The following is a 24,648-nucleotide window of genomic DNA, read 5'->3' on the forward strand; positions in this document are numbered from 1 at the left end:
AATTTAAATTTACGAAAGTTAAACTTTACCAAAGAAAATTGTAAAAAAAATATGATCTTTGAGGTCAGTTCTTCAAAAACTATTACATTAAAAAAATGTTATAATTTTCAAAAACAGCCACCGAAAAAAGTATCTTTACATTTAAATTAATAGTACTATCAAATTCACCCCGTATTTGAGGTCAAATAAAAATGCACCAAAAAGCATAATTTACTTTAGTAAAGACAATTTTAAGCTTGCATTGAAAGTTTTTGACAACAAACTTTTTGTTAAAAAACTGTTTTGGTTTGTATAGAGTAGCTCAAGGTTACAAAATATATCTTGTAAACAACTATCCTTTAACTGTAAAACAATGCAACATAAAAAATGGCCTAAAAATTTGTATTACTGACACTTCGAACACTCGGCAACTTTTTTAAAATTTCAGACAAAGTTACAATTTGGTAGAATCACGAGTTTTAGTTTTTCAATTTGCTAAAAAAAAACTTTTCAAATACGTCATCAACTGAAACATTCATTTTGTCATTCTGGATTACTTTGTACATTGTTATCTAGATAAAAGTTATTAACACAGTTAGTAATAATAATTATTATCATAACTGTGAGTTATCAATATCTAGAAAAAGGTTATTCTCTTGATGTATATTATGAAGTTAAAAGTAAAATTTTTCGTATTTATAGATGATCAGTAGGTAGTCTATTAATTGACAGAAGTTTTTGCCAACGTTTCGAATTATCTATTAATAAATCTTCATCAGAGATTTAATCTACATGTAGGTAGTGTAGGTCATACTAAAAAAACTTCAAAAATTTAAGTTTTTCTTTAGGCACTTTATTTACATGTTCTACCTAAAACTTTGAAAAATACAGTATAGTTAAATACAAATTTTGTTATATGTTGGTACTAAAAAGATTGAATACTTTTACAGCGAACCAAAATTCAAGTGCTAATTTTATTATGAATAAAAATACTTTGGGTAAAATTAAACTCTCCCAATGATTTTATTATTAAAAGTACGCATCAAATGTTGACCCCTAGTACTTCTAATTTCTTTTCCCGAAATTTAAAAATCTTGATATTTATGACTTGAATACTTTATTCGCGTTTCTATAACGATCTTAATCAAATCAACAATTTTTTTACCGTTATTTCTATTACGAAAAATGTTTTACACAAAATTTTAAAAGAAAAACCATTGAATGTTTCTTAATTCTTGCTGTTTGTTTCATAGTTTCTTCTGATTTTAGCAGTTATTTGATTGAAAGTACAGTACAAAAAGGTGTTTTTTATGACAAACAAAAATTGTTTGAATGAAAATGTTTTTTAGGTTTTTGGACAAACGATTAAAATAATTTTTTGTTGTGTTAATTTCGTGAGGGAAGCTTTGGATTAAAAAAAGAAATAGTTACAATAGTAAACTAGTCGTATTTATTTTAAATCTACACATTATTTATGGCACAATTTTCTTTATTAAATATATGTACAATCATTTACTCATTTTTTTATACAAATATCTCTGAATTCTAATAAAAAATAAGTATTTGTAATTTACAAAAACACGTAACACGAAATTATGAAATATTTTTATCACTGGTTATATTGTCCCTTTCTTACAACAGTATTTATGCAATAAAAACCTAAACTAAACGGTGAATAAATACTAAATGTATAACTATACAAACACACCTTATGTACAACACACATTCACTCGATATCTTTTAGAATATGTACATTTTTTCCGTAAACATCACAACAATAAAAATAACAAACTGGTGATTATTAAAATAATGCAACCCCCAAGTGCGTTTCCACCCCCAAAATAAAACTCCCTCCCCAGCCTCTCCCTCAAATCCTCCGTAAAGGACACCTTCTCCCCACACTTGACCATCGGCAACTGAAACGCCGTTGGTCTCTCATCTTGTGGCAAATTATTCGTATCAGCTTGACCCAGAAACAACAACCACGACCCCTTGTAATCCATTTCGACCTTAACAACGTCGAATCGCACCGATGGGATAAACACCCCCAAGGATACACACCCATTGGTCGTTGCCAACTCTTTCGGCACATTAACTCGCCACTCTCCCAACCCACAAAGACCCGGCAATCGCATTTCAGTGATAATGCGATGGTCGAGCGCAGTGAGCGTGGCTCTCTCGATCTGGAAATCAATGTCTGAGACACCCTTCATGGTCTCGCTTGGCCCAACTAGGGTGAAATGTCCAGTAGCCGTAATAATAAATTTGGGGTAAGTGCAAAAAGGGTCGGAGAAAAACTTATGGTGGCCCACCCATCGATGGTCCGATTCATGGAATGTGAAGTGTCGTAGCAGATAAACGTCCAGGGGGCGCACCTCGCACCTGGTGGACACCCAATCGCCCCAGATGTAGGGTGGGAGGTGCGGCTTTTCGATCAAGTGGGGTGGACTCTGACTCGTGATCAGATTCGTCAAAGTGTTGGGGTTTTTGACCAAAAAGTGCAACTTCCCCACTGTTATGTTCTCACCCTTTGTTTGCTTGAACAAAGGGAGTTGGAAGCTTGTCGGGGAGTAAAACTCGCGCCGTTTTTTATTCGAGTGAATGTCGCCTAAAAGAAGCTCCATTTCGGCCAGTTTCGGACTTTTGCGCACGTTGTGCAAAGGCCGGAGCTGAATTTTGAGGAGTTTGAGTTCGTTGAAGGCCCACTTGAGGGAGCCAAGGCAGGAAATATCGCCCGAAATTTGGGGAAAGTCGGGTTTGTTGAGGGGGTGCTGGTTGGTGATGGCTTGGTAGGAGTGTGACCATAGGTTGAAGGTTCCTCGACGTTCCTGGCGGTGGTCGTAGACCAAGTGTTCCTGATTTCGGCGCCAGGACTTCCAGTATTGGCCTAAAAACCGCATTTGAGGTTTGGAAAAATTGAGGATTGTTCGAACTGACCTGGACATTCTTCCGAAACGAGTTGGTTTAATTCTTCAGCTGCAGTACTGTCTTGAGGGATCACAGTGATATTTGTGGGTTTAGCGAGGCCATTTGAGGCCTCTGGTTGGACCAGAGAGTTGCGTAAAGTGAGACGGCCGTGTGAAATTACCGTTAATTTAGGTGAAGAGCAAGAGTCGTCCCAGTAGTGGTGTTGGATTAGGTTGTAGGTGCCCTCAGGGTTAAAAGTGTAAGCCCGGAGGACGTACTCAGGGCCGGGCCTGGTTTCACATCTTCAAAAAAATGTTTTTCGTAATTTTTTTATTTGCTATGTTCCCATTCCTGTGTTTTTCTTTATTTTAGTTTACAAAGAGAATAATTTTTCCTGAGAAATTTAACTTTTTCCCTTTACTGAGTCGTACAGTATTATTTTTCCAATTTTTTTATTATATCAATATAAATAATAAATGAATAACAGAACAACAAAAAAATCTTGTACACATTTAGATATTGTTCAGTGGTGTTGTAGAAAAAAAATTTATAATAAAGAGCCTCATGCTGGTTTACAAGCTGTTTTAAATAATCTGTGATGTATGTTTATAATATTTGGCTTTCTACGAAGCAAGATCTTTAAAAATCGAAAAAAATTTTTTTTGTAAATAACCTTAGATCACCTCTGTACCAAATGATTCTACAGAGTGTAACGAAAAGATGAGGATAACAGAAACCCAGAGATTCCTCAGCCAAAAATAGAGCAATTTAATCCAACTTACCTCTATACCTGGCTGCACCGTTAAAAAGTTAGAAAACGCCAAATTTTAAAAATTATTTTCGATTTTCGTTAATAACTGTTCATAGATTAATAGATTTTAATGAAATTTGGTACAAGTAATTTGCTATTCAGGCCACATGTTTTGATTTTGTTACTTTTGTGTTTTTGTTATTGTTAACATTTTAAGACATATATTTGTTATACGTTATTCGAGTGGTGTAATTCATTTTTTATTCGAAAGCCCATTCCATTTAAAAAATTTTTGTAACTTCTAAATTTTTTGTATTAACTTCAGTTTTTAGAGTAAAAAGATTATATAAATCGACATGTCAAAATTTCAAATTTGTCTGTTTATTATAACTGGTTTAATTTTTTTTATTTTGGTTTTTACTCTCTTATGTACGTATATGTTAGATAACAATAACGTAATTTGTTATTAATTTAAACAAAAAAAAGCGTTTTTTCACAAGAATGTGAATTCCTAAAAATCGTCAGATTTCTACCTAAAACAACTAATTAAAAAGTACGTTGTCGTTATGGAAAAATGAATAATTACAATTATAATAATTTTAGTAATAAACTAAATTAAATTGCATTAAATAATTAAAAGCACTTTAAAAACCAATAATAATTATTATCAAACATCCGAAATGTTGACACTACCATAAATATTCCAAAATACAAAAATTGTTCACAAATAATGAGTCTTCCAAATAAAAAAAAATTACAATGTATAACAAAAATAGGTAATTACTTTACAATAACAAAAATACTAATAAAATGGCTCCAAAACATGTAATTCTGACGACAAATTATTTCAAAGTTACTAATAAAAAACGAAAATATTTTTTTAACTTTAGCATTCTCTAACTTTTAAATATTGCAACTTGGTATGGAGGTAAGTTGGGTTAAATCGATCGATTTTGAGCTAGGATATCTCTGGTTCCCTGTTGTCGCCATCTTTTCGTTACACCCTGTATAATATTCGTAATCTCGTTCTAAATGCTGTAAATTTTGAATTGTAGATTTTGTTAGTGTGACTGGCAAAGTAATAAAAAATACTAAAAGAAAAGAATTTAAGTATGTAAATCAAGTAAAACCATACAATACTCGTAACATAATTTTTAACTTCTTCAAAAATTTTGCGCAGTATTCAGAAGAAAAATTAGCAATGTAGTAATATTTAGCTACATATTCTGTAACCATCAACGTAAAAACACTAAAAACGTAATTCTAAATAGCTAAGACCAATAAAACGATAAGAAACTGAGAAAATTAAAGCTTAAAATCTAAGAAACTAAAAGAGTGAAAAACCATAGAACGCAAAATAAGAATAAATGCCATTTTAAAGACGAGCAACAACGACTTTAGAGAACCAAAAGCTGAGAAACTTAGGAACTGAAAAGCTGCAATACTGAGATTAAGAAAGAGAAAATAAGAAATTGTGAAACTAAACTGAGCCACTGAGAGACTATGAAATTATTGAAATTATAAGTAAAGAAATAATAATACTGAAAATCTGAAATAGGAAGAAATTATATTATTGAATAAATTAGATAATAATTACACGAGATGGTTTTCCTCAAACCTAGGTAATATAAATGTTAGGTACTTCAAATATTTATTTTGACAAGATACTCAATCATTTCAGAGATTTTTTTTTGCCTTGTAGAATTTATATTTTGTTGGGAAGCTAATAATTATAAAAAACTATATAAAAAACAATCACCTTTATAAAATGAGAAAAGCACAGAAAGATAAAGCATCTTGTAATCTTGTATTTTCATCTAAACTGATGCACAACATAAATCGTAATAATAAGACGAAGTAGTCATTCAAAATTGAAGTTTTTGGCGAAACTGCTCCGCAAATAGTCGTTTTCGATAAAAATAAATAGATTCGCGCCATTTCAAAAAGTCTTTGGGGGAATTCTAATCATGGAGGTTAAAAATCAACTTATTTTAATGAAATTAATACGTAGACCGTCGTCTAGAAATCAAAATTTTTTCAATTAAAGCGGTGATTAAATTGTCGTTTTTGGACAGAAAAAAGCTGATTTCTCAGCCTTTGTAAAGCGATTTTTTTTCAATTTTCATCAATGTTTAGTTTGAAAACAAGGATTTTCAACGAAACTGATCTGCAACCTGTCGTGTTCAGTCAGAATAAAGCGATGTGGTGACTTTTGTATTTTATTATTTTTTACTTATTTCTTTCCAGAAAAAAACAAAATAATAATTTCTTTTATAAAATTCTGGTAAAATTTTAATAATGCAAGACAGTTATTGCTTTAAGTAACTCCCTTCTAATGAAAAACTGTGCTGTGGCTTCTTACAGTATTGCTCATTCTGGAACTGAAGATAACCCATTTTAACCTTTGATCTAATATTTTACCAGAATGTGTGGCATATAATATTCTTTTTACACTAAGCTCTTCAATTAGAGTAGACGTCTTTTTTTTTGATTAATAAAATATCACAAGCTGAGAGAAAAAATGTATTCTAATTAAAAATTTCGATATATACTATTTTTAGTCGTAGTTTGGTACTTTTGTTTGCATGTTTGGTATTATTTATTTTTTTAATATGCAATTTTTGAACTGTTAAATAAAATCAGGTCAAACTCCGTGGCATTCAAAGAAACATAGTCAAACTCAAAATAACTAAACAATTGCTAGACACGGCTAACTGGAATTAATTTACTCTGTAAATGCTAACTCAAATATTTGTTTTAACAGCCTACTCAACTGTTTTAAATATTTGGTATTAAAAAAAGTCCACTACGTTTTGAAACAGATATTATAGACAATTAGCAAAAGGCGCCATTTTTGAATTGAAGCCTCAAAAAATATGCAAAATTTCCAATTCTGTGTAAAAAGAAAATGTATGCACCGCGACAGGAAGCCGTTTTGCTAACCACAAGCTCTTGAATAAACAGAAAATTCCTCGAATCCGATTTCAGGCTTTGATAAGGGATGACATCGTCGGAAATGCTAATGGTCCATCATAAATAACTGTCAAAATCTGACAATGGGTACGACAGGTACGACCGGATAATATTTAAAACTGCGGGTGGTTGTACAAACAAGGTTGAGTCGACCACCTGCTGATTAAAATCTTGGTACTAATCGAAGAAAATTTTTTCCTAAATAAACTAATTTTATCTTTATGGGCTGTTTTATGTCATAAACATCCCAAAATAGTCCAGATCCAGCTAATTGAACGAAATATGGACATAAACGTAAATAAACCAAAGTAAATAAATAGAAAGTTTACCCTTCAGAGATCCACGTCCCGGAAAGCGTCTTGAGCGAGGTTTCCACCACGGTGTTATGGTCCCTCCAGGAGGCCATGGCCTCGACCTTCTCGCACTTGGTCAGCTCCCCCATGGCATATGTTTCTGGGTATAATATAAATCCCGGATCATTAATATTAAGCATGCTGCGAGGGTGCGTTTTTTACGTCGAGTTTTAATGTCTCTCTGGTTGGGAAACGGTCTCGACTTGATTATTCAAGCCACTTAAAAACGTTATTTATTTTTGGTACGGTCTTTCGGTTGCATTGTACCTTCACGACGATTGATTTATGCGAGATTCGAAAAGCAAAACCAGATTTTCGGCGTCGAGTGTGTTTGTTTAAACTAAGCTTCGGGATTTTATCTATTGGGACAAGGGGAAGTTTATCCGTTTGGGAGTTAATTGCTCGACGAACACGGACATGGTGCAAGAAGTTACACGCTGTTTAAAATTGGAACTTTAAATACACAAACGTTTGTTTTGGTTTTTTCTCGCTGTTAGCACTACTGGTTTTCTGTTTATGCTGTCGCTGCTGGGAAGGAATGCACGACGTGATTGACGGGCCAACACATTTTTTGAAAAGTCTATCAGGCAGGACCTCTCTATTTTTACAACACGCATGAAAAGCCTTTTTTAATATTTTGATGATGTTCAAATAAAATTCTTGTTGATATTTTGTTTTACAAATTTTTGCTACTTTCAGAATCGATTGAAAAACATCTTTCACATTTTTTACTAAAAACAACTACCAGTTTTGCAATTCCTAGCATTATTATTTCAACAAAATCAGGCCAATTCTTATAAACAAATTGGACTCAGTGAAAAGCATGTTTTTGTAAATCTTGCAATTTTTTAATTACAGCAATTTTCTTAGAAAAATAAGGTAAATCCAAGGCAATATAATACAGGGTTTTTCACAGAACTTTACGAAGTCTGTGCCTAATGTAGTCACAAAACACTAAATGCAAAAAAATAATAATTAATTATTTAATTTTTGGAAACCCACTCAGTAGTTATCAAACTAATCAATGTTTTACCAACAAGCAGTCAAAAATTTCGATTTTTTAGCAACTGTTATCCTAATAATAATCATAATAATAATAATAATAATAATCCACGCTAATGTACACCAGAGGCATTTAAACAAGTCAGAAATAAATATAGTAACAGAAACAATGTAAGTGATCATAAGATATAATTTATTCTAAGTGAAAATTTATAATACGGAAAAATCATAATTAAGAAATTCTTCAAAAAAATAAAATAAATTTTCTACAAAAAATTTTTGGTGACTTCGATAAATACTTTACAAGGTAAGGTAATGAAGAGATAAAATATTGAAATATACAATGAAACAATAATAATTAACGGCGCCTCACGAACGGTTTAATCTTAAGAATTCATGATGAAATAAGTCTTTATGGCGAGTAATATTCATGATCTAGTACTGAAAACTGAGAAAAGTACAAAAATTGTACAAAGGTGGAAGTGTCATGACCTTCAAATTTGCGATATTTTTGCGGCAACACTCTTGATAATTTAAATTATTAATTTATTATTATCAAGAGACGAAATAAATATGATTCCAAACTACATATTTTAATCACTTACTACTCAAAAATGTTGTAATTTTTTGAAGGAGTAAAGAAACTAGAAAAGACTATCTCATTTTTCAAAATTTGTAATCGAGTTCGTACCGGAATATGTATTCTTAATGGCATTTACAGGCACAGGCCTCATTAAAGTATGTAAAACACCCTATTAGATACAAAACAAGCCAAAATAATTTATTTCTAACATATTTTTTTGAAAAAAAGCACTATTTGTTAGAAAATAAGATAAGTCCCACGAAATTTGCTAAAAAGTACAAGGTGTACTTAAATGATTCTCATCTAATTAAATTGATTTACATGTAAACACATTTGTACCGCTCTTTTCAATTCAGTCCTCAATGTTAAAACTGTCAGTTGTATATTCACAAATTGTCGATTAATTACATTAAAAAAATTCATTAAAAACAACACAAAACACAAAAAAGTGTAAAAAACATTATTATTATCGAAGCTTATTCTCAAATTGGGGACTTAATAAATGAAGAATGGAAATATTCGTTGACTGAATACGTGTCACTAGTTCTACAAAGCGGCATTTCTGATTTTACATAAAGCATTCACAAGCGAGTAGATAAATCATTCTAACACACCTTGTACTTGTATAAAAAGATTGCAGCTGGTCTTGTGATTTTACCTGTCAATAAAAATGAGTAACTGAGTCATGTTTAATTAAACAAAATACAAAATAAAGCCAATTTTATTTCAGAAAAGACAAATTGAATTCAGTTAAAACATCTTGTGCAATTTTTTGCTTAACTTAAACCGCACCTTTCCTTTAAAAAACAACGTAACTTTAGGACGATGCCTGTTTTTAACTGAACAAAATAAAAAGAAGAAAATGAATAGGCAAATGAAGAACAACTCATTGCCATTGATTGAAAAGCATATGTTTGGAAGTTCCTGCATTGATTAAAATAAGCGAGATTTGTATTTAAGACTTTTGCGATGTCTAGCCTTTATTCGGCAAAAATTAAACAATTTTGTAAAACGACCAGAGAAAACAAGCCATTTGTGAGCATATTTTAGCATAAATAGTTTTTTTTGTGCAAATTCTTTTATCAAAACAGCGCTTCTTGACAAATAAAATCAATTAATAAATCAAACAAAGTAATCCCAAAAATGTGATGATTTGCTTTATTTCATGCAATTATTTAAAATAAGCCATACATCATTAAAAAAAAAATTTAAAATAATTAATCAAAATAATCCTAATATGACTCATTCCAGAGCGTAATTTTGCATTAATTAAATCAAAGATAAGAAACATATTGAAATTTGCAACAATATATAAAAGAATTTTTAATTTAATTTAACTAATTGTAAAGTAAGCTTTCGACACTAATTATCGACAATAATTTGGAACAAGTCTCAGTTGTAACCACTTAAAAAAATGTTTGTATTAATTAAAAAAAATAATGTAGGATTGCCCTAACTTCTAAATTAGGAAGATTTATGGGTGTCCAGTAGCAGGTGGTCCATGTTGCCTCTGATTTAATTTACGGCTCTGTTTTTTCTCGAAACTGTCACTCCGAAAGTCGTACCAAACTGGCCCAAACCATCTGACTAAACAAGGAATGATCCTCCCCATGTAACAACGTTTGAAACTTTTCTAGGCAAAAATAATAATCCCGAAATATCTCGCTCCGCCAAACCTCCTTTTGTAAACACTTTTTCACGTCAAACCGCGCAAAAATGAAACGCTTTCAAAGCTCTGCGCTAATTCTGTTTATCTTTCTCCAGATGGTCTCGCTTCGCTCGAAACGGCCTCAATTTGCCGCCCCCGCCATAAATCACCGCAAAACACCGTCAACTTCCTGCGGTTTCAAATATCGACTCTTATTATTATTACCGAAAGAACGAACCGTCGCGCTTTTTGCTCATTATTCGCTCGTAAAACGTTCGATTTGAAAGCTGGCTTACCGTAAACCAAGAACAGGAATATCCACGTGCGGAACATGACGACGTGTAATCCTTTTTTGCACGAGCACATGCCACTGCCAGTCCGCACAACACGGAGGGTTGAACGAGAATGAATCGGAAACGAGGGACCACTTGGTGCCTTTTTCCTTCTTGTCAAGTCTGCGGGGGGTCACTTCTGACAGGTTACATGGAGCTCGTTAGCAGAGGCGGCGCCAGAACCAAAAAACTCCCAAAAGGGACGAAACAAAACAAACAAAAAAGTATCTGCAGCTTCCGGGGATTGAACTGCCAATGACTAATAATAATGGTAATAACTTGCGACTACGCGAGTCTGAAGAGTCAAGAAAAAACTACAAAAAATCACGAGAGAAGTTAAAAATTGTCGAAAATTTGAAATCAGCTAAACAAGTGCTATCTACTACCTAATAATTTTCTTATTGTCTTAATGTTAGATTTAGAAATGTAGTGTAGTCGAACGCCCTGTCGTTTCTTTATAATTTTAGTAATTTTAGCAATCATTTTTTTTTACTACAACTCTTAGTTTTACAAAAAATATTGGTTCCACAAGTACAAAATTTCTATTTAAATTCCAATTTTAAAACAAGTAAATTTCACTAGAGATAAATTTCAAAAAACCATTGGGTATTATTTTTTTACGATTTTGTAGATAATTATGTCACATGATAAGTAGTTGAATGTTTTACAAATGCTCCTACATTATTTTAAAATTCAAGGTCTTCTATTTTTTAGAATAGTATCTAGTATAAGTAAGTTCATATAATGTTCAACAAATAAATTTTCTTCGGATGCGTAGCACCGACCATATTTTATATATTTCCAATTAATTATAGAATAAAAATAAAGACAGATCATTATCCAATCTTACGTCAAATAGGATTTCCTTTGACATAAATTTTCAATCATTATAATTTAGATAGTATTTTTATAGGTATAATAATTTTTTATAATCAACTGTCTGAGAGCCCTCAAGTTGGCATTATCATAGATAGTAAATTTTTTTAATTAGGGTTGGTGTAATTTTTAACTGGCAAATTTAATTTCCAAATTTTTTAAGTTGTCTCCAATTTAGAATACATACAACAACACATTTAGTTATTTTAGACCGCCTTTAGACTAACGAGTTATCGATTAACACTAACGTCCAATTTCCAAAAATGTCAAATCTAGTGTTCAAAATGTCAAATACAGAATACAGCCAGTTTCAAAAGTGGTTGGACATAAACTTTTAGGGTGATATAGTCTGGTCTTTATAAAAATTTTGACACTGACAGTTGATTATATAAAAAAATGAACTATAGATAACTATGTAAAAGTTTTGAGCAAGTTGTTTTATTCCGTTTTATTCTAATTTGCACAATTTTGACTTGGTTGTAACAATTATTTTTTCAGAAACAGTTAATGAAACAGTAAAGAAAGCTACTCTTCGTTTAAGCTTATTGTTTATTTTTTGATAAATTAAAAAACTTAAAATCCTCCATGTTTCGTCCAATATCTCCAAAAATACTATTCGAAAAACAAAAATGAGGGCAGATTTGTAATCTTTAAGCAATTTTGAATCAAATAGTGCTATTTTTGTCAAAAATTTTCAGTTATTGTAATTTTCATAATTTTTTTATTGACAGAAAGATAAGTAAAAATTTTGAGCAAGTTGATTTATTCGGTTTATTTGCACAACTTTGCCACAAAATTTTATTCAGAGATAGATAATAATTAACTAGTATAAACGCCTACAAAATTAAGCAAGGAATAATATAATATAGAATAAAAATGCGGGTAGGTTTGGAATCGTCAGATAATACTGTTACTGTATATACTTTAATTAGACAAAAAGTTTTTAAATTTTTTCTCTAGAATTAAATCAAAAAAAAATTTTCGCATTTTTTTCGCAAAAATTTATTTTGTCTTTTTCAAATGTCAAGCACATTTATTTTTTAATTAAAAACCGTTAAAAATTCCTTTTTTCACATAACTTTACTCGAATAGACCGAAAATGGAATATAATATTATTTTTAAATTTTTTGAGCATTGTTATTGAAAAGTTTTCTTTCAATATAAATTCAATTCAACTAATTTTTTGGAAAAACTTTTAGACGAGTCGCCCGTGTGTTTGTGTGGAGCGCTCCCCATGGCGATGAAATATTCATGCTTGAATTTTGGATATAAAGAAGGCATTTAGAAAAGGTAACTTCTACCTGGCTTTGAGTGTCTATTTGTTTGAGAAGATGACTTCGAAATGTTCGAACGTTTTGATTTACGATGCGATTTTACGAGGACGAACGTCTCTGAAATGAAACGAATATAAATAAAACTTGACTTTTATATAATAGTTACGTTTCTTTTAAGTGAATTTTGTGATTTACAATGTCTGATCTTTAAGAGCGTGTTGGAAATATTAAAGTTTTCTTTTTTCCGAGGTTAATAACATGATTTATTGGTTGCTTTAGAATCGTGGATTATCCTTGAATTTTCTTCGAAGAAAGGGTCAGGAATCTAATTGTGGATAATTTACTGTGGTTGGGTTAATTATTCAATGCGTGTCTTGTCACCGGAGTGGACATGCACGCGAAACGTCAAGAATGACTTCAAAGAAAAAATAATTAATAGGTTTGATAACTAGGGGGTGATGACTAAAATGAGTCATAATCTGCAATAAAAATTTCCAAACATCCGCCTCTTTACGAAAATATTAACTAAAGATCTATTAGGCTTATTTCTTAAATTATTTACAGTAAGAATTGATAAAATATATTTTTGATATAGAAATATCTAATAACTACTTTATTCTCTACTTAATAAACTTATGATCATTTTCTAATTCAAACATATACAGAGTCAGTTTAATGTAAATTCACATCTTTGTTATGGCTACACATAAAACATTTAAAAAATGTTTCATTTGTATAACGCTTAACACATAGCGTATAAAAAATACAAACAAGTAGAGCATCAAATTCTCAATAGTAAGAAATAAAAACAATGTAAAAATTTATCGTAAAATAAATTAAAAAAAAATCAAAAACTTACCAATTTGCACCAAGCCCTATATTTTTCAAAATGCTGCAAATACGATTACAGATGCAAGAAAGTTGTAGAAAATTAAATTTATTACAAAAAGTTCCCGAGACAATATACCTACCTTCAACCATTTAGACCCCAAAGTCGTTCCAAGTAACAGATATGCTTCACTTTGCCGGAGGTCAAGTATTGAAAGTTAGTTTATACCTAAGCCGTTGAGGAACGCAAATTGATAATTCAAAACGCTGGAAATCCGAAAAAGTAGGTATTAAAAGTTTGCCTCTTCTTTCAAGAAAAAACGAACAATGTATTTCTATCTTCTACAGTTTACGTATAAATTAATTTTCCAATACTTGACCACCGGTAAAATAAAACGAATCCGTTGCTTGAGCGTCTTTGAACATCTTTAGGGCCTAAACCGTTGAAGCTAAAGATATGGTCTCGTTAAAAAATTAATTCTCTACAACTTTCTTCTAATTATTTTTCTTGTATCTTTAACTGTATTCGTAGCGACTTAAAAAATACAGGACAAAGTGCAAATTATAAATATTTTTTTTCTCATGTTTTTCATGAAAATTTTGATCGTCAGTTTTTCTCAGACGGTTAAGAATGCAAAGCGCAATTGGTTGGATTTAAATTATTTTATATTTATATTTTATATTATTAAATAATAATAAACTTATTGTTATAACTAATTTAAAAAATGCTTGAACAAGTATTTATAAAAATAAATAAGTACAGAGTGTTCCAGCGAGAAAGTAAAGTCCATTATTCACCTTTAAATGTTAGAAAAGTATTTTTTTTTCCTATAAGCCGTAGATACTAACCTCTTGTTTCACATAAATTTAATTTCAAATATACAGGTGTTTCCGAAATTAGCAACTATACAAACTTATGTCTTCCTTAAATGGAACGCCGTATGTTTTTTAGAATTTTGGATGTAGCTTTTAAAATTAATGATTGTGACCTTAACTTTTATTTATTATTTTATACTAAGTACTAGGCAAAACACGTTATTTTTAAAAATGTAGATAATGCTCAAAAATTAAGAATCCTAGAAAAGTAGGATTAACACATGTATTTCTAATACATCCTCTACGTAGCTTTTCAAAGTTAAATTTTCAAATTAAGTTTTTGGTGTTGCAGATCCATTTTTTCTGACTTTAGTTAGCGTTGTTCCACTTTTACACTGCAGCCTTTAACATTGTTTTTTTTAATGGCACCCCCCTGTATATTTGTACATATTTGAATTTGAACTTTTTGGGCTTTATAAATCAATTTAGTTTTTTTGCAATTTGCTTTAACCGTTCAGAAGTTATTTAATTTTGCCTACAATTTAGTGCGTCTACAGGCACATTATAAAAAAATCGCAGTGAGCTTGGTTTTTGAGATATTGAGTTTGGATTTTGTCTATGTGTAAACAACTGTTGAAGGTATCTTTCGGCGACAAGACTGTCCATTTGCATTGCAGCATTACCACACTGTGACACATTGATTTTGGTATATTTTAAAGAACCATAATTTAATTTTTTCAAATAGCACCGCCTTGTATTTTATTACTGAGTATTATTCGGCACCGCATTTTGCATCTTATTTACCTCTTAATTTTTTTTCAAAAATTGATACTTTGAGAGATAACTCGGTTTTTCTGAAAAATGCACATAAAATCCCCAGGCTATATTAGGTAAATATACAGTGAATGCCATTAAAAAAAATATGTTAATGGCTGCACTATAAAAGTGGAACATCCTGTATAGGGCAACGTATTTTTAGAACGTGCACTTTGACTTCTCATTTGCAGTGCCATTTGATTGACTTCTATATCTTTGACAGTGTAGGTGTAATCGAGCACGCACATTTCAATGACCCACCCTGTATATTATAAATTAAAAATCAAGTTGCTCGAAAAAATCTGCCTTCATATTTGTGTTTAACTGATCGTCTTTTATCACAATTTGGGAATTTGTCCGTCACTATCCGATTTAATCACTGTATAAAAATATGCACCTTACAAGCACGTAATTCTTGATTTTTTTTAAATATGTCCATTAAATGCATCCGAAAGATAAAAAAATTGCCATTAGAAATACACAAAGGTTCCTAACTTTACTAAAGTATTCTTTAACTTAAAACTTCTCCCAACTTTTTTATACTTCAGTTTCTTTATAAATGATTTACAGCTTCCGTCCTTTTAGAAAGACTGTCTAACCAACTTTAGTTAGATTTCTGTGATGTAGAAGCTTGAGACAGGATTCTCCTCAGTTCAGACTCGCAGTTGAGCTTTAAAACTTTGTGCCTTCACTGCGAGAGGTCGCCCCCTTAACTAAATCCTGTTCCGGTCGTATCTCTTTCCAATGAGCTTTATCCAACTTTATTTGACCATAAAATGAAAAGTGATTTTAAAAACTAGTCGAAAGAGGCCATAAATTCGCATTTGAAACACAAGAGCAGACGTTGTTGCATTCCTCGATGCATTCAATACTTTTATTTGGATTTATTTATCGAAAATTGTCGGTAAAATATCGCTTCGATTTCGTCGCATTAAAACGAAATCAGTTCGCTGGAATTCAACATAGCTGTAACTGTCATGAGCTTTCAAGTATAAAAAGCTCATACAGCGAGCTTTTAAAGTTCACGCATGAACAGGCCGCCTGTCCCGTCAGAATAACACGACGTCATCCACCGACAGTCAGACTCATCCCATTTTTAGTTTTATCATACAAAGCCATATTTATTCCAGAAATTGCATTTTTCGAACACCAACACACCGAGATTTTCCTTTTTTTGGTATTTTATTTGGTTAAAAATTCGGCGAGATGTGGACGCGAATGAAGCAATCAAAACTTCTTTTCCTTCCTTCTAACTAGCATATCTTATATACACATATACACCATTATAGATTTTTTTCAAGTTAGGGAAGATTGAAGCGGCCCTTGCGAGACGTGCGCACTTTGCGACCTTTGGAAATTTAAAAACACGTCGACTACTTTCGAGCGCCACTCCACATTGACTTGAGGGTGAAAAAAGCGAGGGTGGCTTCGTTAGGGTAAAAAAATACTATATTTGCATTCTGGAAGCTTCGGAATTCGCTCTTCTGAGTGAAACTTCTCTGTCATCTGTCAATTATACTCTTATTGCTCCAATTATTTTTTCGATTCTTAACGATTGGTAAACAAGCGCTCCTCATTTTCGACAAAAATTCGTTACTTTTGCGTTTTGTTGTCAGCGGTAAAAAAGGAACGTCTCGGCCAACACAAAACCGATTCTCCGCCGCACGGCAGCACACGAGGGTGAAAAAAACAGGGGTTGCGATACTTGAAGGGTGCAAAAAACGTGGGGTGATATTTTTTATGAATGTTCAATTTCATTGTGCAGCTTTTTCGATCGGGAACAACGAGGGGATCAATCGATACATTCGATTTTTGATGGTCGGGACGAAGGCTTGGCCTAGGTTAGGGCTAGTCGGTTTTTTACCTTGCCAAAGTGAGGATTTGCTCCACATGGTGAGAAGTTTGCAAGCTGTTGATATTTCGTAAAGGCGTGGTATATTTAAAGTGGAGGATTAGCAGTTAAAATTTTAATTAATTTTACCATTAAAACCACCACAAAGTAAAAAGTCGTAAGTTTATTCAAATGTAGAAGTAATTCAAACACTCGATCAAACGTTGGAACGAAGGTAATACCACTATAATATTAATTAACAAACCCTTTTTTAAGAAAAATAAACGGGATTCATTAAATATTTTTGTCATACGCTTTGTTGTAGTTCCTGACCCAAAACTTTACTATTTTGCCAACTTTAGATCCTCTTCATTTAATTGTATGAAAGAGAAAACGTGAATATCGATTCAAAGACAGAGAGGAAATAATTTAGTAAGCTCAATAAAGAGCTCTTCTTAGCATCGAGCAATTCCACTTGTTATATTTTCAATTATTTCTAGAATTTCACTTATCTAGGTAAATTGTAGTTCTAAATATCAAAACAGTGCTTTATTATCTTAAAATCTCAACTTTTACGTGGTTGAATCACCAAAATTAATTAATTTTAGAAATGAGAAGCCACTGAACTTATTTTTTGAAAGATTGCATTTTTCAGGATATTTATTACAAAAAATACATAAGTAGAATGTTAAGTCTTTAAATACTGGCACTATGTATGGTACGATTTCATGAATCCATAGGAATACATACTTTACAAATTAAAAAACACTAAACTATAGTCTTATTTTTTATAAACGTGGGTTTTTAATGTAAAACTTAAAAAAAATACTTGATACTAACGTAAACGAGATATTGTGTGAATTATTTTGCAAATTACTAGTTAACAACATTTAACTCAAACAGTTAATTGAAACAACATAAAAAACACGGGCAACAAAAAAATTGCATTCTACAAATGAATTTTTTATAAACTAATTATAAATGATAACTCTCTTAAAATTATTTTATATATTTAATAACAACAGCCAGAAGCAACTTGATGAAAAATCATTTACAAACACCTTGTATTTGCGGTATATAATGATTGTTTTAATTTTTAAAACAGAATTTGTGTGTTATTTGTGTTCAGAAAAAACAAGTGAAAACAGTTTCAGATAAATTCTTATCTGAGTCTTTAAAAACATTCAAGTTTGGTAATAAGTATTTAAAAAATTTTAATAAACACCACAACATTTGTGAAATCTTTGTTATTACAATATACCTAGTGTTCAAAGAACATTTTGTAACTGCTATAGGTTCAATCAGTTGCTTACAAAATCTTAGAATTACAAAACTAGTCAAAAGTATTTTACGAAAAAAAAAATAAGAATTGTCTGTCGGTTTACTATTTTATTAAATTATGTAATATTAAGGATAGATATAGAAATATTTTTCTCATTATACACGGTGATCCAAAAGTCTCGAACAAACTGTCGAATGGTCATAAAATACGTTTAGTTAAACATAAAAATAAAGTCACATGTTTTTAAGCAACTTAATTTTTTTTTATATTTTTTAATTTGTTCTACTTAGCAACGTTATCAATTGTTGCTCCTTTGTTTTCAATCAACAGGCATCTGTTTAATGTTGCAAGATCTGTGGTTTCCATTAACTAAATAGTAAAGTAAATTTAGGGCCAAAAATTAAAAAATTTAACTTTAAAAATATAGCTGCTGTCTCACCAAAAATTAACGTCAAAACACTGAAACCATAAATAATAAAAATTCCGATAACATAAATAATTTTCAAAAACACCCACAATTTTATTTTTTCTAATTTATTTTCTTCCAAAATTAAAATCGTAATAAGTAAATAAAAATCTGCGAAATTCTAATGTTTTGCAACTTTGTTTTAGTCTTAAAAAACATTTAATTAATTCAGTTATACATATAAGAGACAGCCTACTTTCCATTTTGTAACTTTTTGAAAAAGATGTTATTTTTTGGTTATGTAATGTTGTATTGTAATAACAACATCAATGAACGTCTCTTAAATTTTAACAGTTTTTTTTTACAAAATTAGATAAAAGTTCAGATAAACTTTATTTAAAAAAAATTGAAGAAAAAACTTAAGCAAACTATTTGACGATTTTTGACGTACTTTACGTTTTTTGATAATTCTTTTTATAGAGATGCGACGTTTTGTTAATTTATTCTGTGTATGTACAAGTGCCTTAACTGTTGTTTTATTTTTCAAAATACCTTAAAAACTCTCAAAATACCTTAAAAACTCTTAAAACATTCGAAAAGAAAAACATAAAGAAGGAGTTATTTTACACCTACATCTCGTGAAAAAATGCTCGAACAATTTTTTGTCATAAGAACCTCAGTTTGATATTTTTTTTCACTACCCAACATATTTATTAAATCCAACACTTCTAGAACTAAAATATAGAAAATAATCAGCTTCAAAAATAAATAACTGATACAAGTAAAAAAAATTTAGTAAAATCGGAAAAATTATCAAATGTCATTAAATAAATACGGGAATTTCCACAAAACTAAAAAAAATTTCTTATTTAACAGTCTAGAAGTGGATACAAATTGTGCTCTATTGAAGTTATGCTACTCAAATTTTTGTTTCGATGTGATCAATCAAATAGTAAGATAAACAATAATCATTTAAACAAAGCAAAACAAAAACTTTAAAGTCAGAATGATAGCTTTTGAGATTTTCTCTTGTTTATGTCCATATTTTATGATTTATTTAGACTTTTTTTTAAACTTTAATATGAATTGATCTAGAATAACAGTTTCGGTTGGTGTCATATTTGGAAGAACCGGATACATTTTTACTTGACAAGCTAAGATTGTTGGATTGTTGTCAACTGGAACTATTCTCCAGTGGTACCAATTAACAATAAAATTCAGAATTGCCAACCGAAACAGTCAATCTGGATCACTTTGTCTAAATTTTCTCGGAGGCACTGTGTAGAGGAAATAATTTCATAAACTAGTCTTAAATTAATGAAACAGTAGCAAAATTTATTTTTGCGATCGCATTATCGTATTGCCGCCCCCGCCACGGTGTCACATATTAATGGCGGTAGATTCTCGCATGTCATTGAGGCGGACGCGCCGGTAGCCCATACATCTCTCCGAGTTTTAATAACGTTTAAGAGAAAAGGCCGGGGGCGGCGGTGGCGGCGGCGGCTCGCTCCTCATTAGACATGTCTCCACACTCTGGCGCAGTAACCATTTTGTGCGACGGGCGGGCGGTGGCGGCGGTATGACGTCACGACGTCGGCGCGGACCGCCTCCATAGCCGCCGCTAATCAGCTCCTCCACGCGACACTTTGCCTTATCGATCTCATCTCGCGCGAGGAGATGCGTGAACGCATCTTTAATTCATTATTAATTACCTTGTTAATTATTTAACATTAATTGCGAGAAGAGGCGCCGTTTTATTGTCGGAAAGAGCGGTCTACAACCATCAAACTTTTATGGAAGGTGGGAAAATGGCGCTTTCATGCAAATTGAGCCAGGAAAGTGTGAATTTTCGCCTAGAAATTGCCACGAGATGGGAACAGCCGCCAAAATGGCTTAACTGAGGATTTCAATTACAACTTATAATGCACAATGTTAATTACTTATATACTTTATTAGAACAAACAGATATTTAAAAAACAAAAAGATTTATTTAAAGTAGGTAGCTATTTCCCTTTTTTAGTAAGAACTTTGCTTTAAAAACTTTCTGCACCTCAAATATACAAGGTGTTTTCATATAATTTTACGAGACCTGCGCCTATAGAACGCAATCGACAACATATTGCAATACGTACTTAATTAAAAATTTTGAAAAATTGCACTCATTCCTAGTGTGCTCATCACTTTAAGAAACTACAACATTTTTAGTTATAATTAGTGGTTATTAAGGTAGATATGCAGTTAAGACTTATACTCAGTCCGTTCCTTGATAGAACATATGATTCTTATTTCTAAAAAAATCAAATTATGACTGTTATCTAAAAAGTGATGTTGTGTGAAACATTGCGCCTAAATAAAAAAATACGCATTTAATTAATTAATTATTTTAATAAATCCTTAACAGTTGTTGTAAAACAATTATCGATTATTTATGTATTTATCACTTTATGACTATTATCGAAAAAGTAATGTGTGAAAAACTCTGTATAAAAGTCACAAAACACTAATTAAAAAATATACATATAATTAATTAATTAATGTAAGTAAACTCTTGACAGTTGTAAAACAATTATCATATATTTTATCAAAATACAGAATAAATATGATCCTATTCTAATCACTAACGAACTAAAAAAAGTTGCATTTTTGTTAAAAGAGGTGAGAGAAGATTTCCAAATTTTTCAGAAATTTGTAATCAAATTCACATTGAAAATAATCGCATTTTACAAGCGCAGGTCTTATCAAATTATGTGAAACACCTTGTCCATTATTTGAAAATGAAATTAATGCATTTTTCATTATTTTTTGCTGATAAGCCTTTGAATTGTAGAGCAGTGTAAATATAAAAACACAACAAAAATTAATATTGAAAAACAATATACAAATGAAGAAAAAAATAATAAACAATAAGAACAAAAAAAGGGTTGCAGTACAAACGACAGTAATAAGTTAAAAAAATTAAAATGTAAAAATAAGAAAAAATAAACAAGCATTTAAAAAATCTTCAAAATAATAAAACTAGAAACAGACAAGAACAAGACCAAAAAACATGCCTAAAAAATGAAAAGATGGAAGTAAATAAATACAAAGTCAGAGTATGAATTAAAAAAAATACAAAAAAAGTGAAGAAATCAAACTGAATTAAAAGTACTTATGACAACAAAAATTATTTGAGCCATTATTTAGGAGACATAGCTCTTCAAAGTTAAATTTTTGGGTTACATTTTCGGAACTTCTGATTGAATTTTTTTGACTTTAGTGAACAGAACCGATAGCGAGCAACATTGAACAGATACCTGTTAAAAAAATATCACCAAACCTTAAGAAATTACAAAAACAATAAATTAGATTCGACATCATAAAAAGAATACAGCAACAAAAAATTAATATTGTTGCTAAAAAAACAAATTAAAAAAATATTGTAGATACACAAAAAATTTAAAAAATTGCCAAAAAATCTTACTTCACTCTTATGCTTAACCGGACTTTTTAATGTTCATATGAAAGTTTGTCTGATACTTTGGAATCATTCTGTATTTAATAGTAAAAAAATAATAAAGAAATAAAAAAACAACAAAAGGTAGAATTAAACATTAGTAAGAAAAAATAGATCGCTGTAGAAAAAAACTCTGAAGCAGAGAGCAACAAAACCTCAAAAAAACACAAAACTGACAAAACAAAAAATAAAACTTAGAAAGAAATAAAGTACGAAAGCAAAAAGACATACTTAAGATTAATGAAAAGACAGGAGTAAATAAATACAATATTAAGAAATATGGATAAAAAAATACGAAAAAATCTATAAAACACGAAAATAAAAAATATTGAGACTTATACAGAGAGAAATGTAGAAAAGACAAGAATACTTAATAATATTTGTATAAAAACTAAGAAAGAATAGTAGCCGTTTTTTAAGCTGCTACAAATTTTATCCTTACCTTGCATATACTATATTTTCTCTATCCTACTTACTTAGAATATAAAGTTTATATAGTATTTTAACCACATCTAAAATCTGAAGTCTTGTTCTTGTTTTAACAGGTGAGTCTTAAAAAATTATAGCATTTGCTGAATAATAATAGCGAATAGCGAAAAAAACTGTAAAAGTTTTTTAGATTTTTTAGTTACCGAGATATTGAGCAATAAAAGCACAGTTAAGCTTTTGATATATTGGTGATATAGATTGACTTCCTTGAAAGACACGTCATTTTAAGTACCTACAGTAAATGAGACTTCGATAATTCGAACAACCGAACTTGGTTGAAGCTGTAAATTTCGGTCAATAAGATAGGTATTTTCATTTTATCATTTTAAATTTATTCACAGGTTAAAAAATTTGTCAAGCGATTGAGTATTGATAATGAAAACCTAATTTTGATACTGAAAGAAATCAATTTCTAACTAAAGGAAACTAGAGCTTACGAGAGTCGAGTTACGATTTTGTTATTGTCGGAAATAAAATAAGACAGAAATTTGGTGTTGAGCATTGTTATTTATCTTTTGCAACGCCAAAGTAGAATCAATCAACCCGTTCAAGTGTGCGTAATTAGGCTTTGGTACCCGAACTATGCATAGAATTGCAATTAAGAGCAATCATCGTCGCGAAGTCGGCTCCGGGTGTATCGATTCGCATCCGGTGCAAAGCGCGGTGCTTTCGCTTCGAAATTGTTCTCTATTCGTGCTTAATTTGATTCCGGTTTGAGCTTGCAACTAGGTCCACGTCCGGACTCGTCCTTTGATCGAAAAGTCGTCGATAATTATCGAGAATTCGGGCCTCGAATCGGCTCTAATTAGATATCGCCGGCTTATACCTTGCAAGTCATTTATCAACCGGAATCGACTGTTTGTCCGGAATGTACCGGACACGGGCCACTCGACCGGACACGCTAAAACAGATTGCCTAATCAATTCCTTGTGTCCGAGCCGACTCTGATCAATCTAAATTAATCCCCACCGCCAGTTTCCGCCATCGACTCCCCTTTAAACGCCGCCGTTAAAAAAGCTCGTTTCATTTCGGACACCCCCGCACTCCCCTTTCCACCAGATCGAATAACAAAAGCTAAATCTCCGAGCTTCGGGAAAACAACGTGATTAGCGCTTTCTCCCGCAATTAAGACCAGGAAATTTTTTTATCGCCACATAAAGAATCACTTTTACCCTTAATAATAATTACAATCTGCTAATTTTTCACGATTCTTAAATAAATTCACTTAATAAACCGGAACGAGCACCTAGTCAATGGTGTGTGGTAGAGAAATGCTTACATTAATATTAAAGGTGAAAATAGTAAAAAAAAAATATTGTTAACAAATTTTATTTTAATTAAATTCAAAAAACTGCTAAAGTATGATAGTTATTTATTTAAGGAGTTTTAGTATAAATTGGACGTTTTTTTTTCAAACCTCGAGTGAAAACGAGTGGTTTATCATCCACGAGGTGAAATAAATGAACCGATTTACACGAAAACGAGTTGAATACAACATTTTATTTTTCGAATTAGACTCACCAAAGCTTAAAATTGCTTTAAAATTGTTAAAAATAATCTGACGTTTTGTATTAAGAAATGACAAACAGTTGTTAAAACTTTTTTACACAGGAGAAAAACCGGAAATTTTGACAGTGTCGAAAAATAAAAGTAATTATTCATCATTGTGTTAGGAAACAACTATTTAGTATAAAAAATATTAAAATATAATGAAAACTGAAGAGCTTAACAAAATAAGTGTGGAGTTCCAGGTTTTTTAAAATATTCTTCTCCTACTCTACAAATGAGTTGATTGATTATTGTGTTAACTTCTTCAGTTTTCATTATTTTTTTATATTTTTATGTTTCATACCAGGTAATCGTTCCGTAACAAAACGATGAATAATTATTTTAAAATTTACTAGCAGATTTTACCAGTTTTTTTAATTTAAAAAAATTAAAATTCATCCAAAAAATCACAATGTGTAGATGTGCCAACACTGGGAATTATTTCCTAGGAAACCGTTTCA

The 24,648-nt window shown here is 31.0% G+C and overlaps 1 protein-coding gene across 3 annotated transcripts in view; it reads right to left on the minus strand.

The window, feature by feature from the left end:
• Positions 1-1,406: 1,406 nt before the first annotated feature.
• Positions 1,407-24,648, minus strand: part of LOC103312478 (protein APCDD1-like) — a 141,662-nt gene continuing 118,420 nt past the window's right edge. For 2 of the 3 annotated variants that reach the window (XM_064357394.1, XM_064357390.1), the window contains exons 3-5: positions 6,940-7,063; positions 2,917-3,188; positions 1,407-2,866 (exon numbers count right to left, since the gene is read on the minus strand). In XM_064357394.1, the coding sequence (XP_064213464.1) occupies positions 1,749-2,866; positions 2,917-3,188; positions 6,940-7,052 (1,503 nt within the window). In that variant the 5' untranslated portion in view covers positions 7,053-7,063 and the 3' untranslated portion in view covers positions 1,407-1,748. Of the gene's footprint in view, positions 2,867-2,916; positions 3,189-6,939; positions 7,064-10,492; positions 10,867-24,648 lie in introns of those variants that run through there. The other variant, XM_064357386.1, reaches the window with a different exon arrangement.

The sequence above is a fragment of the Tribolium castaneum genome, chromosome 1 (genome assembly GCF_031307605.1).
Source record: "Tribolium castaneum strain GA2 chromosome 1, icTriCast1.1, whole genome shotgun sequence".
Lineage (NCBI taxonomy): Eukaryota > Metazoa > Arthropoda > Insecta > Coleoptera > Tenebrionidae > Tribolium > Tribolium castaneum.